Consider the following 14,295-nt stretch of genomic DNA (forward strand, 5'->3'; position numbering starts at 1 on the left):
TGCAGCAGCAGACTCGTAACTTTTGTACAATTTTTGAAAACTGGCTTTTTCCTCAACAATTTTTTTTACTGCTTTTAGCTAGTTTTTCAGTCAGGTCCTTCAATTCTGCATCCTTCTTCTCCTGCTCTGCAATTTCTATTTCAGAGCCTGAATTTTTAATCCATTTCTGTAAATCATTGCACTTGCTATCTGCTGCTTTCCTCCTTGATTTTTCATTTTCCAAGTCATCCTGTAACTTTTCTATTTGTTTCTCCAGTTTAGTTTTTTCTCTCTCCACCTTTAGCAGTGAAGTGTAGACCACTTCATTAGTCCTTTTTGACACACTAGTTTTGTCCACATTATGTACTTTGGAAAAATCCATTTGGAGGGTGCTAACTTGAAATTGAGAGGGATCTATCTGACTGTGTGGTGGATTTTTATCTTTAGATGTGTTTGGGGGCATAACAACCATGAACTCCATCATATCTTTCTATGGGTCATATGTTGGAAATGCCCTGTTCCTTGCAGGCTATTTGTTTATAACTTCAGACAAGGAGTTCCTATGAAATGCTTTTTTTTTTTTTTTCTTTATTTGCTTTTGTTGTGTGTTCATATTTTTCATAGTAATCACGAAATTGAAAATCTGGGCTTGCTGAAGCAATTGAATGTTTGAAAGGTGACATAGGAATACCATAGGCTCTAGTTCCACTTATTCCTATGGTTTTAACTAATGCTTGACCATGATTACCAACAATAGTTCCTGATGCTGTCCCACTCCCACTGACACTTTCATGTGTATTTTTCATAGTCTTTTGAGGTGTGTCATCTGAAACTACAAATGATTGATTTGTAGTATCAGTGGCACTTGATATAGGATTCTCAATAGTATGAGATTGAGTATCTACCTCTAGTGGCCTCTTGCGAGAGATATTTTATTGTTGCCCTTGTCCAACACCAAGACAACTAGTATCAGTGGTAGACCCCATGCCAACCCCACCAATCATAGCGGCACTTGACTGAACAATAATAGGAATACTATCCCCAGATTCCTTGCAAGTGGCAGTGGCACTTGATTTACCACCAATGGGAATACCATGATGTGGTGGTGGTTGTGGATTTGAACCTGAAACAAATGAAGGTGGACCCTGAGGGTAATGAGTAGTACCTTTCTGTGATGAATCTGAAGAATCAAGTCCAATGAATGGTTTATAAGGACCTTTTGATTTTGACTGTGATGGAAGTTGTACCTGAAATGGATACCAAATGCCATCTCCTCTGGCATCTAGACCACCACCTTCAAAACCCATTTTTTTAACAAGGTTTGCCCCTTTGCTATATTTTTCTTTCATGGACTCACTGACTCCACCTGATATTTTCGAGACTGTAGTAGTTGTTGGAGGGGGCTCAATGGCAACCTCATGCTCATCATCATCACCTTCAGTCCCGCCATGCTCCATATCCCACAATTTGCTAAACTCTGCATCCTCGTTGATGCTCTCAAATTCTGCACTTGTCGTCGATGTTGTGACTTTACGGGTCTGTTTTTTAAGTCTGTTTAATAATTTTAAACTTCTGCCCGAAAAGAGATTTATAGACTTAATTATATTTAATTAAATTTAAAATGTTTCAATTCTGGACAAAGTTCTCACAAATGTGTTCACTTCCCACATTCAGGCCGAAATCCACCCTAAGTCGTTGATCTTTGGTCATCCAACGGACGATGGTACCTGTTGTCAGTTGTCGTGGGTCCCATGACTTTTGCCAGTTTTCGAGCACGTCACCATACTCGTGTCACTTTTCGAGTCTGTTCTTTTAAGTCTGTTTAATTATTTTAAACTTCCGCTCGAAAAAGAGCTTTATAGACTTAATTATATTTAATTAAATTTAAAATGTTCAATAAAAATTCCGGGTGAAGTTCTCACTAATGTGTTCTTTTTCCACATTCGTGCCGAAAGCCACCCTAAGCCATTGATCTTTGTTCATCCAACAAACGATGGTACCTGTTTACCGATGTAGTGGGTCCCACGACTTCGGCCATTTTTTTAGCGCGTCACCATACTCGTGTCACTTTTCAGGTCTGTTTTTTAAGTCTATTTAATCATTTTAAACTTTCGCCAGAAAAAGAGATTTATAGTCTATGGACTTAATTATATTTAACTAAATATAAAATGTTCAATTTCGAGCGAATTTCTCACCAATGTGTTCACTTTCCACATTCGGGCCGAAATCCACCCTAAGCCGTTGATCTTTGTTCATCCAACAAACGATGGTACCTATTTACAGATGTAGTGGGTCCCACGACTTCTGCCATTTTTCTGGCATGTCACTATACTCGTTTCACGACTCACTTTTCGGGTCTTTTTTTTAAGTCTATTTAATCATTTTAAACTTCCGCCCGAAAAATAGATTTATAGTCTAAAGACTATAGACTTAATTATATTTAATTAAATTGAAAACGTTCAATTCTGAGTGAATTTCTCACCAATGTGTTCACTACCCACATTTGGGCTGAAATCCACCCTAAGCCGTTGATCTTTGCTCATCCGATGGATGATGATACCTGTCGAGAACTTGAGTGTTGTCAGATGTCGCCGGTCCCATAATAAGAGACATTTAAATTTTAAAGATGTGCAATAGACTATGGTTTGAGATAACTATTAAATATAATGTTAATATTATTTGTAAAAATTTGAAATTCAAAAATAGTATAAAACATGAAACTTAGTTTCTAGAATAAAACAAATAACTAAATAAAAATATAAATTTTGATATACAATTTGAAAGGTCAAAGTTTAATGAAAAAAAGAAAACATTCAAAATATGTTTACGATATATAATTTTAAAAAATATATAAATATATATATATAAGTTCAACATAAATTTAGTGTATTAGTTTGAAAAAATGTGTAGTCGTCAACCTGTTAAGGCGAGCAAATTTGGAAAGTACAAATGCCAAGGTGGCGATTAATTGTTGCAGAAGGAGTTGTTTGCGGCAGGTCGCATGAACGGAGGAAGGGGAGGATGGCATGAAATCTTTTTATTGATCTCATGGCATTAATGCCTTATCGTACACATTCATTACCCAGCCTATACGACAAAGGCAAAATTTATTACCTTTTGATCTGTGTGCAAGTTTTTTCTTTGAGGCAAAACAAATCTGTAGTTCGTAGCTTCTGTAAGACATTTTTTGCACGAAGTGCTTTTGAAATTGCAGGTGACCATGGAGGCCAATTTCACACTAGAACAGACAAGAAGTTGGTGCCCTTTTTGGGAAAAGTATCTGATAAACGAATGCAAGGACTGTTTAGGTTTAAGGAGGAGAAGTTGTGGGCGACAGCTTGACTGATGCTTGCAGAGGAGGTATCACATATCAATCACCGGTATCGAACTAACATGGATGTTTACTCTCTGATTCTGGCATGGGCCTGTGAATTCGAACCGGAGGTGGAAAAGGTAAAACTCACATTCTTCAAATTGATTGATGGGGATTTTTTGGTTAACCTGGATTCAATCTTGGAGTGGGTGGTGTTGGGAGTTGGCATTCGAATTAAGGAAGGGGACGAGTAGGAGGAGTTGCTTCCTTTTATTCGTGGCCCAAAGGATGAAATCAAATACCAGTGTCGTGAACGTGCCTGAGTGGGGTGGGAAGCGATGAAACTCTTTGTGAAATTAACCAAGGTGGATGAAGTCTTGAAGGCTTTGCATGTGGTGGCAAGGATGGAGGTTGGTAGAGAATTAAGAGATAGGGCTGAAGAAGGAAGCGCCATACAGCTACTGGCAATCTTGGAGGGCGAACCTGACTTCGGGTGCCTAAACTGCATTCCAAAAATGAAAGCTGAAGTGGAAAAAGGGAAAGCATCGACCTCCAAGGATGGAAGGGACTGGGAGGAGGCGACCCAGGGGGATAGTGAGTGAGTGGCCTATCGTATCGGCCAGTCTTTTTTAATTTGCTTCCAAATTATTTATTACTGCTGGAACATTTATTATGGATATCCAACAATGAACTGGTTTTTTTATCTGGATGCTATAAGTTGTGGGCAATATGGTTTTCTCTCTGTCTTCGTTTATGCATGAATGACTTCAAATTTTTTATCTTGAAACTTTTAAATTAATAGAATGAAAATACCTTTACCGATAAACTTTTGTATCTTGAAAATTTTGAAATTTTATATTTTGAATGACTATATATTTATAAAATTATAATCAACCAAAATCAATGTACAAATAATTAATGGAACGAACTGGATTTTTTTTATAGCATTACATAAAAAAGATCATAGTATTAAATTTATTTCCATTGTTTAACAAATAATTGAAATAACGTAGCTCATATACAAAAAGCATTTGAAAGAAATTAATTAATAAAAATGAAATAGAATTATAGAAAGCATTTTTATATAAATAAGACTGTAAGAGGCAAACTGAAACAAACTAGAATTTGAAAAATTATCATTAATATTTATGCTTTGGAAATTTACAATTTTTTCGTCTCAAGTCTGAGACCCTCAAAAACTTAAAAGCCAAACTGAGTGAGCCACTGAGCCTGTTAGGTTTTGAGGACATAGGAAAAAAAAAACTACTAGGGGCCCAGGGGGTGGGGCTAGGTCACATGTAGTGGATGGTTTACAACTTTGCACTAAGAAGCCGACCCTCCTTCCATGTAGAATTCTTCAGATAACATAAGCTAAGAGAATTCTTCAAGCCGATTGTAGTTTGGAAAATCGTTCAGGAGCAACCATTTCTGGAGGAAGTCCCTGCCAATCCGCGCCCATTTCCTGTGACGCGTCAACTGCTCCACATTCAGGTTTAGAAGAAACGGTTGCCTGGCCACTAGCACTGTTTGGTCAGGGAGGAGAAGCTTGGATAATTCACTCGCCCAAGGTATCCCCACCCCTACTTGCGCAAGGACGACAATAGTAATGTCGTCTCCAATGGAGTCTTACTTAAAAACCTTCCTCAACAGCATCAACATATCCACCTTGTCTCCTCTGAGGTCTAGAAGAGACACTAAGAAACGGGATGTAATGTCTGTGTTAACACGATACCTATTTTCATTTCACAGAAACTCTCTGCCCAGCACCATCCGCGAAGCCTCATTGGTGAATGACCCAACCTCCTTGCAGACTGATTGGAGGATTGGGTCTCTAACGGAGCCTAGAAAGGCCATCTGGTCCTCTGCAGAAGTGCTTCTCAAGCGGATGGGAGTGTCCATCTTGAGAAAATAGATTAGCAAATTAAACAACCTGAGCCTATAAACCTAAACTAGAGAAAGAATTTAAATACAGCTCCGACGATTTATAAATGGCAAAGGCTACTTGAAGATGAAAGAAGCAGAGATCTTATATAAATAGTTGAAGCTCTTGATTGTAATAATTACTTCTTTAACCGTATTAATTGATTTAAAATTTTAAAATCTTTCTTATCTCTGCAAATCTTTCCCATAAATGCACTATTGTGCGAAAAAGGAAAAAGCTATAAACCAGTACCAAGTTGGCAAGTATCACATTGGAACTTGTGGGGACAGAGTGGATTGCAATTATGGAAAAGCTATTTATTAAACGAACAAAATTATCATTCGTGATTAATGACATTTGATACGCATCTATTAAATCCAATTCCATTCCGGGCACTTTCTGGTGAGCTATGTTCTCTTCAGAAAATTGGGCCGAAATAAAAATTCAGCCATTGATCTACGATCATCGAACGGTTTAAAATCATTGATAGATTTTAGGTATGTGTCAACCTTCATGTGTCAAAGAGGCCGCGGTTATTGATACATCGTGCAGAGTCTGGACTCAATGTATTATGAATTTATGTGATGTGATGTACTGATCTGATGTGATGTACCTTGTCTATTAATGGCAATGAATTCATTAAATCGCCAATAAATTATATATTTTTTCATAAATAACAAAATATTCGCCAAAACAAATTCAATAATTTTCAAGCGGTGGATAAAAATCGCCAATACATTTAAATAATTTTCAAGCGGTGGATAAAAATCGCCAATACATTTAAATAATTTTCCTTCAGAGTAAACATTTTCGCTCATACAATTATATATTTGTTCCATTTAACAAAAAATATTCGCTTCCCACAATAAATATTTTTCCCATAGAACAAGGTATTATTCGCCAGAAATTTATGGAATTTTCGTACCCTAGAAAAAAATCGCCAATAAGAAATAATTATTTTCCCTATTTAAAAAAAAAAATTCAGCATAAATTATGAAAAATCCCCCCCGAAAATAATGTCCGATTCGCCAAGATTTTACACAGTTGCCCAGGGGGTGGTTTCTTAAAGTTATCCCTGGTAGGAGTATAAATCCCAATAATGTCCATTGCATATGTGAATTATGTGTACATGCAATGATAAGCTCAAACATAGATCACACATACACATAGTGACTAGCTCATGCATATACCATATGCACACGTAGTGATCTTTTGGCCAAAAAACAGATTTGTCTTTGTTGTAAGTGTCATCTCATAACCCATTTAACTAAAACCTAAGCCCTTATAATAAGATGAGAACATGAAAATGAAAACGAGTGCATCCCATACTACATTATGGGTTCATCCTTATCTCATTCCAAAGTCAATTGTGAAAATGAGAAAAGCATTTCATACTACATGTAATCACCAAAAAGGGTATATCAAGTAACAACACAACCTATACAAACATTGATAATTTTCCATAGCCCACTAAAAATTTGAGTCATTATAATTGGACAAACATAATCAAGATGATTTATGGTTTTACCTCTCCAAAGATTGTAGTTTGTGGTATTAATATCCTAGACCAATTTAATAATGGGAACCAAAAGAACCATGCCTTAAGCAAAATATAACAATAGAAGCCCATGCATTTCTTTTAATATATCAATTCTTATATTGAACTCTTGAGATAGGTAGACCATAGTACCATCATTTGCATATGATATGAAGAGACACTTCTTTTTAGTAGAGCATGCTCGTAGAATTTTATCATCACAAATCAATGATAAATTTATTTTTGAGTGGGTCTTAGGTTTTATGTTTTAGGTAATCACCTCATAATGAGTAGGACAAGCTATGTCTAAGAGATTCATTATCTTCTACCCATGTATTCTTAATGTCTCTTTCTTAGCCCTATCTATGATGATATTAGAGATAGACAATAATGGCAATGACTTTAAATATTCTCCAAGATTGAAATTGATTTGGAAACTCAAACACAACAAACATAAAGTGGAATAGGGAGTCCATAACCAATTGATACAAATTTCAACCTCAAGTTGAATTAGACTAAAGAGAGAGGGTTGATCAAGTTTGGGAAAAACCCCAAACCATGGAGCTATTTTTAATACACCTCCCCTTTTGACTTGGGTAATAGGGGCATCATTTTCTCATGTTAATGCATGGTAGCTATGGTAAGATAAATGATTGAATGAGCGATAAATTAAGTCTCTCATTCAATCATTTATCCTATAGATTAAACCATTAAGAAAAACTTCGAGCTATTCTATTTGATGATTATTCCTCACCCAAGTCTCTCTCATATCCATGAACACCAATCAATCGATCCGTGCTAATTTCAAATGCAACCCTACAAAATCATGAAGCTCCAAGCAAACGATTAATATGCAAAACCAAAGAGAAAGAACAAGACCATTATCAAAGTTCTAATCATGTAATCAAGAACATAAGCATGGCATAATGATCTAACATCTCCTCAAAGGAAGATCATATGCTTTAAATTACATATCTTAACCAACAACTCACTAAATACTCAAGTCCCTCATGGCAGACCAAGATGTCACCATCTCGAAATCACATGAAGATACCTATCCATCATCAAATGATGAATCCATATCACTACCAAAGCTCCCAGTAAACCACACAACCAAGCTCTTTAAGCATCATGATAACCATCTCCAGACTGAAGATCCTCCTTAGCCCTGTCATGATCACAATTCTGAACACTAGGAGCTCTCAAAGGGAAAAGTCAAACCACGATCTTGAAACCAAGAACATACAATTGCGCATCCTTTGTCGACAGAACCAAAGATGTCAAACTATCAATACAATATAAAGGTAGAATCAAAGAGCTCTACATGAGACCAACACCCATCGCAAAAGATCACTCATCTTCTGATCAAAGATTATCAATGGCTCACTACATATTGCAATACAAATTTAGAACCAACATCTTGAAACAAGGAGGATAGAACACATTATGTAACTATGTAAAGTCCGATTGAAGGTGATGCAGAGTTATACACAGTAATCAATTTAAATATATTCAATAATATACTTGTTCGAAAGCTTACTTCGGGTGCTATGATTCTAAAAATCATTATCTTTTCATATTCATTCTTTTTTTTTTTCCAAACCAAGGATGAAAAAAATTGAGGAAAATCTGAGAAAAATTAGAGGTATAAAGTGGAAAGGTTACTTTTAGGGAAAGGTTATTTTTAGGGCCCTTGTTCGATGATATTCAAGGATCTTCATTCGAACATTCACCATGTCCACAATTTATAAAATTAAAAAAAACCTTTGAACGAAGATAATTTCCAGAAATGAAAAATAACGATATTCACCTCTATTTGAATGTCCCTTTTTATCTATTTTTTAATATTACCTTCACTTGAAGGTTTTTTTTAATGTTTTAAACCTTCAAACGAAGGTACTTTTTGATGTACCTTTGAATGAAGATGTTTTTACTTTTCACCTTCATTTGAGTTCAAAAATGTGATGTCCCACAAGTGAGCCTCACTATTATGGACTCACCCTAAATCAATTGCTAAACAAGTTTTGAAATTGAAATTTCAAATCACACAAAATTGTGCCACCCAAGACACAATTGTTCTATTTATTCCATATCATATGCACAATCTCATCCTAACATCCGAGATCTCACAATCTCTAACCATCACATACCTCAAATCACAATTCAATTCCAAATTTTAGTTTCTATGTCTCTATGACATGTTAACACTCAAAGTCATTATTATGCCAATTCCAAGTCATTCCTAATCCATCTTAATCATTTCATTATTTCTTGTTAACTTGAACTCAATTTGTCTCCATCAACTCAATTAATTTAATTTAAAAATTAATCATTAAAATTTACACTTATCTTAAATAACCTTAGGGGAAGAGCACCAATTACCGTCCGTTCACTCCTTACACACCCAACCCCCCAATTACTAACTTTAAAAAACTCAATAAATTACACATGTAACAATAGCTGCTCATTTTTTAGCTTTTTTGAGCCATAATTAGCCCATTTGTGCATTTTTATTGGTACCCATAGCACACAACTATTGGGGCATTTCTACATAAGTATTGGTGATTTTGAGTGCACGGTTATTGGGGCATCTTTCATCTTTGAATAGGTATTCCACAACATGCATCGTTACTACCCAGAAGCCAAATCAATGGCTATAAGCAGTTAATTCGCATGCAGAGACAACCAAAAATTAATCATCAAAATCCGATATACCGTTTAGAATATGTGGCACGCTTCCCCTAGAGCGATAAAATTCATATAATTAACTTGTTTATTTTTAAAATTCATCCTCTCTAACATTAGCAATTTGCGTAAAAAATTTAAAATTAAAAACATTTTAAAAATTTCATTAATATCTGAAATTCAAGAAAAATTGAATAATAAAAACCAAGTATTTTTTAAATCTACCCAACCCAGTCATTAATATTGTTGTACGAATTCTTAAATTAATAGATAGAGAAGTGTCGACTTATATACAAGGAGAGAAATTAAACTTAATTAGGCTTATAAAACATCAATAAAAACAGAAAACCAGCCAAACGATTTATTTATTTATTTATATGCATTCATCTTAAAGAACTTGGACAATACGTTTATTGCTTTGAATTAAATTTCCATCTGCGCCTGGAATTATTCTGTCAAAATAACAGTCACCAGTGGTCAAGAGTATCAACAGAACGGTGGTCGCTAATTGTTTTCATCTGAGGTGCATTTCGCTTCAAACACAAGTAAGTTCCAAATTTTAGTCATCGGTTAATTTTACAGAATTCGAATTGAGATCTACCACAGATAAATTGTGCAGAAAACAGTTCAAAAAATTCCATGTTTTGGACCATTTTATGTAGTCCATTACCGGCATGATTGATTTGTTCAGTAGATGAATTTATAGCATATAACTTGCAGGTTGCTTTTTAAGTTTACCTTTAGATTTTCACGTCTGCTGAGTAGCCCTATATTTTTGCCCTAATTTTTTCCTATTATCTGGTTTGTATGTTGATAAAAATGATCGCTTTTACCATCGCTGTTTACAGGGCCCTGTTTACACGAGGCGGAAGCCATTAAATTGCAACAATGTATTTGAAATATGTCATTACTTATTGATTTAACATTATAATTGTGTGTATTATGTGACACAATAAGGCTTGAACATCTAAGTTCTTCTGTTTTAACAATGGAATCGCTTGCTTTCAGTTGGGTTTAGCTTCAAAATTTTAAATTTAACATTTTCTAAAATTAGCATTTTAATTTCGTAAACTTAATACAACCAAATCAATTAATTTATCTATCTTTGAATTATGATGTTTAATATATTGTCAAAATAGACTGGCAAGGATTCGAACCCAGGGTAATAGATATTTTTTTAAAATATTGAACTTATTTCGATAGCAAAGTTGAGAGAATTTTTCCCATCCTAATTAAATGGCGGCGTAAATTTTCCCATCATAACTAAAATGGCAATTCGCTGTGCAAAAACAATGCAAACTGCTATATAGTAGTCATCAATTCACAGACAATGTGCACAAAACCTAGAGTCTTGGATCATCGTCATGATGGCCTTTTTGTTGATTCATTTAGAAGTGAACTACAAACTATTATTTTATTTTCGCTTCTTGTAATTGTTATTAATTTTCATTCTAACTCGTTGGATTTTTGTAATGTGAAATTATTTTAAACTGTGTAGGTTTTAGTACGCAAGTAACCATTTCTGCTATAAGTTTGTATTCATTTATATTAATATGGCTGTTATTGTTGTAAAATTGAAACGGCCTTAGATTCAGAGAAGATGAAAGAAGTAACAGTGAAGGGTCCTTGGGCCAGGCTCTTATCACAGGATTCTCAGGTAATTGTTAACTATTTTCTTTGAAAGGAGTTTTGTTAACCTTTTTCTATCTATATATTAGTTTTGTATTTAATGTGTATTGAAGATTTTTAAATGTTGATCAATGATTTCAGAATCCGGATGTGGACCTGTGTGACCAAAGTTTCATGATTGGACGAAGCAAAAGTTGCAATTTGTGCATTGATGATTCCTCAATTAGTGGAGTTTTGTGCATGTTGAAGCATAAGGTGGTAGTTTTTTCTCATTTAGGTTTCCTAGGAGGGGAATTTCCTGTTGCTTCTTGTGGGTTTTGAATCTGATTGTTTAATACCTGTTTTAAAGCTGAACTGTCTGTCTATTTTCAGGTGCAGCAGAATGGTGCTGAAGTGCTTGTTTTAGGGAGCTCTGGATTTGTCGTGCTCAATGGAAAGTGTCTTAAAAACAAGGATGTCGTGAGCATTGGAGGAGGAGATGAACTTGTTTTCAGCTCTTCTCTGAGTCAGCACACTTATGTATCCTCTAGGATCTGTTTATTGACAGTTGGCCATAAAATTTTCTCTAGTTCAAGCATCATGTTCTCGTATATTTCCAGTCAACAAATATTTTCCTTAATGGTTTTTCAATGCAGATTTTTCAGCTCCTCAGAAATGAAGATATCTCAGCCCCTGTATTGCCTACTCCAGTAGGAAAGACGGTAGATCAGGTGGTAACAGGTGATGCAGAAGAGAACATTGCAGGTGCGGAAGCAGGAATATCTGAAGCTTTAGCAGCTATGTTTGGCCCCTTGCAAGGACCTCTTGCGGGTTCTTTGCCACCCTTACCCTTTCCCTTACCCTTTCCCTTTGGACAAGTGTTACCCAATCACAAAATTCGTCATCCTTGTTGCAATGACAGTGAAGAATGTGACCAAGGAATCAATGCATACGAGTCACAGACTGCTTGTAATATGTCAGATGAGTCTGCCTCAGATACTGAAGTGATTGAACTTGAGACTGGGGTTTCGCCCATGCTTACTGTGTTGAAACGTTCAAGAGAACGTCATGAGAACGGTTACATTCACAATGAAATCGATCGTAAATCACCAATACAAGTTTGTGAAGAGAGAAAGGAATCTGTAAGAGGTATTGACCCATCTGAAGCACATACTAAATGCCAAACTTTGAAGGAACAGTTAAGAAAAGGAATAGTTGATGGAAGAGAGACTCGTGTATCATTTGATGATTTTCCTTATTACCTGAGGTATGAAATTGAAACTTTTGTAAGACCTATTTTAACTTCCATTTTGACTGCCGTGGTTTATATTGTTAGCTTTATAATCAGTACTTTAGATTTTTATGTTCGACTTATGCTGTTATGAAAGTTTATTGAAATGCTTTATAAAGTATTGTCCTTTCTTTCAAACTTGCATATATTGGTTTTGATGTATTAGAGGTAATCATACAAGTTCTTCGTCGTCTTATTCATATAAATGTAAAACGACATGTGGATTGAGACTAGTTCTCTGTCATTTTAGTCTTTATTTGCTAGTTTCATTGGAAGATTGAGTAAGATTTCTTCTTTTGTTTACAGTAAGAAGACAAAAAGTCTTCTGATTGCATCAACGTTTGCACATTTGAAACGGAATGAATTTGCACAATTTACAAGGAAGCTTCCTAATGTGAGCTCCAAAATATTGATGTCTGGTCCGCAAGGTTTGTTACCCCTTCTTCTGTACAAGCCTGAATGGTTGCGTGGAATATGATTGTGATTAACAATGTTTTTAATCTGATTCAATCTATGTTTTGTCACTTACATAGGGTCTGAGATATATCAAGAAACGTTGGTGAAGGCACTAGCAAATCACTTTGATGCAAAATTACTTATATTTGATAGTAGTTCAATACTCACGGTAAGTTATAGTATATCAAACTCTGCAACATTTTATGATCTCATTGGAATATTGCTTTTGATGTGGAAGCTTTATTTCAAATTGATATATGAGCATAAAGGCTTCATTGGGCCGATCCATTTTATGATGGGCCAAAATTCATCCAGATGTGCTATTCTCTTTTTCGAGGGGAATATGATTCTTCTTAACTCTGCAGTTCGATCCTTAAATGCAATATTCATTTTTTGTATTTCCACTCTTGGATATGTTTGCATTTTGTAGTGATGTTCTCTGTATTAACATGACAGGCCCCATCGATGAAGGATGGAGAACAAAGAGGAGACATATGTCCTAGTTTACGGTCAAAATTGGGTAGGTTTCAAGTCAAAGCATGGCATCTCCAAGGCACTGCATAAAACTTGCACACTTCAAACGAATATTCCATCAAGAGAGGTAGTTTCTAGGCTTGATCAAAAGTTCAACTCAGTTATTACAACTAAAACATTTTATAAGCATGCCTTTTTGAGTACCAAAGGATATTTTTGGGTTTTTCTTGACTACATTTTTTTTCAGGTGATCGAGTGAAATTCATTATTAAATCCCAAAAGTCAGATAATCTGCCATCCAAAGTTCCTTTGAGGTATGTTTTACAAATATTTCTACACTCCAATTGTCAATATTCTAATCCATAAGTGCAGTTATATCATGATAGCATTATTTGGCATGCTCATTATGAATACTTTCTATTGGTTAAGTTAAAGCTGGTGCTATACTCATTATGTTAAAGCTGGTGCTATACTCATTATGTTCAACTCTGATCTGTCTTATCGAAGAGATTGGCATGAAGTTTAGAAATTGATTTTCTCTGTGTTTGGCATGTGCTAGTTTCTAACAATTTATGGGACCATCACCTGTGAATTTTTGGTAGTAATCACTCTACTTAGCCTACATCTCGTTTCTCAATGTTTTCAGGGGTCCATCTCATGGTGATCGAGGGGAAGTACATTTGTCTTTGGACGACAATGGTTCATCTAAATTTGGAGTACGTTTTGATAAGGCAATTCAAGGGGGTGTTGACCTCGGGGGTCTTTGTGAACAAGATCACGGGTTTTTCTGTAGCGGTAATACTTTGGCATCAAATGTGATATTAAGTTCCAAATAAGGACGTATTTTAAATGTGTGCTCATTGAATGTGGTTTTTGCCCTTTTGGCAGCAAGCGACCTTCTCTTAGATCACACTATTGAAGAAAACATGGACAAGCTACTCCTAAATGCACTTTTCGAGGTAGTCTAAATTTCTATTATATTCATTGAAATTCAATTCTTGAATTATCCTATTTAAATTTCATTTTTCGAG

At 35.3% G+C, this 14,295-nt stretch overlaps 1 protein-coding gene and 1 long non-coding RNA gene across 2 annotated transcripts in view; both read left to right on the forward strand.

Moving 5' to 3' along the window:
* The first annotated feature begins 11,024 nt into the window (after positions 1-11,024).
* LOC131030894 (uncharacterized) overlaps positions 11,025-14,295 on the forward strand; it is a 34,157-nt gene continuing 30,886 nt past the window's right edge. Inside the window, exons 1-10 of the mRNA XM_059212265.1 lie at positions 11,025-11,092; positions 11,206-11,319; positions 11,437-11,583; positions 11,700-12,310; positions 12,641-12,762; positions 12,868-12,959; positions 13,247-13,310; positions 13,512-13,578; positions 13,911-14,059; positions 14,153-14,223. Of these exons, the coding sequence (XP_059068248.1) occupies positions 11,036-11,092; positions 11,206-11,319; positions 11,437-11,583; positions 11,700-12,310; positions 12,641-12,762; positions 12,868-12,959; positions 13,247-13,310; positions 13,512-13,578; positions 13,911-14,059; positions 14,153-14,223 (1,494 nt within the window). The 5' untranslated portion in view covers positions 11,025-11,035. The remainder of the gene's footprint in view (positions 11,093-11,205; positions 11,320-11,436; positions 11,584-11,699; positions 12,311-12,640; positions 12,763-12,867; positions 12,960-13,246; positions 13,311-13,511; positions 13,579-13,910; positions 14,060-14,152; positions 14,224-14,295) is intronic.
* Positions 13,257-14,228, forward strand: LOC131030910 (uncharacterized). Its single transcript, XR_009102956.2, has 4 exons — positions 13,257-13,391; positions 13,512-13,578; positions 13,911-14,059; positions 14,153-14,228. It is a non-coding gene; the product is annotated as an uncharacterized LOC131030910 (long non-coding RNA).

Source organism: Cryptomeria japonica, chromosome 10 (assembly GCF_030272615.1).
Source record: "Cryptomeria japonica chromosome 10, Sugi_1.0, whole genome shotgun sequence".
Taxonomy (NCBI): Eukaryota; Viridiplantae; Streptophyta; class Pinopsida; order Cupressales; family Cupressaceae; genus Cryptomeria; species Cryptomeria japonica.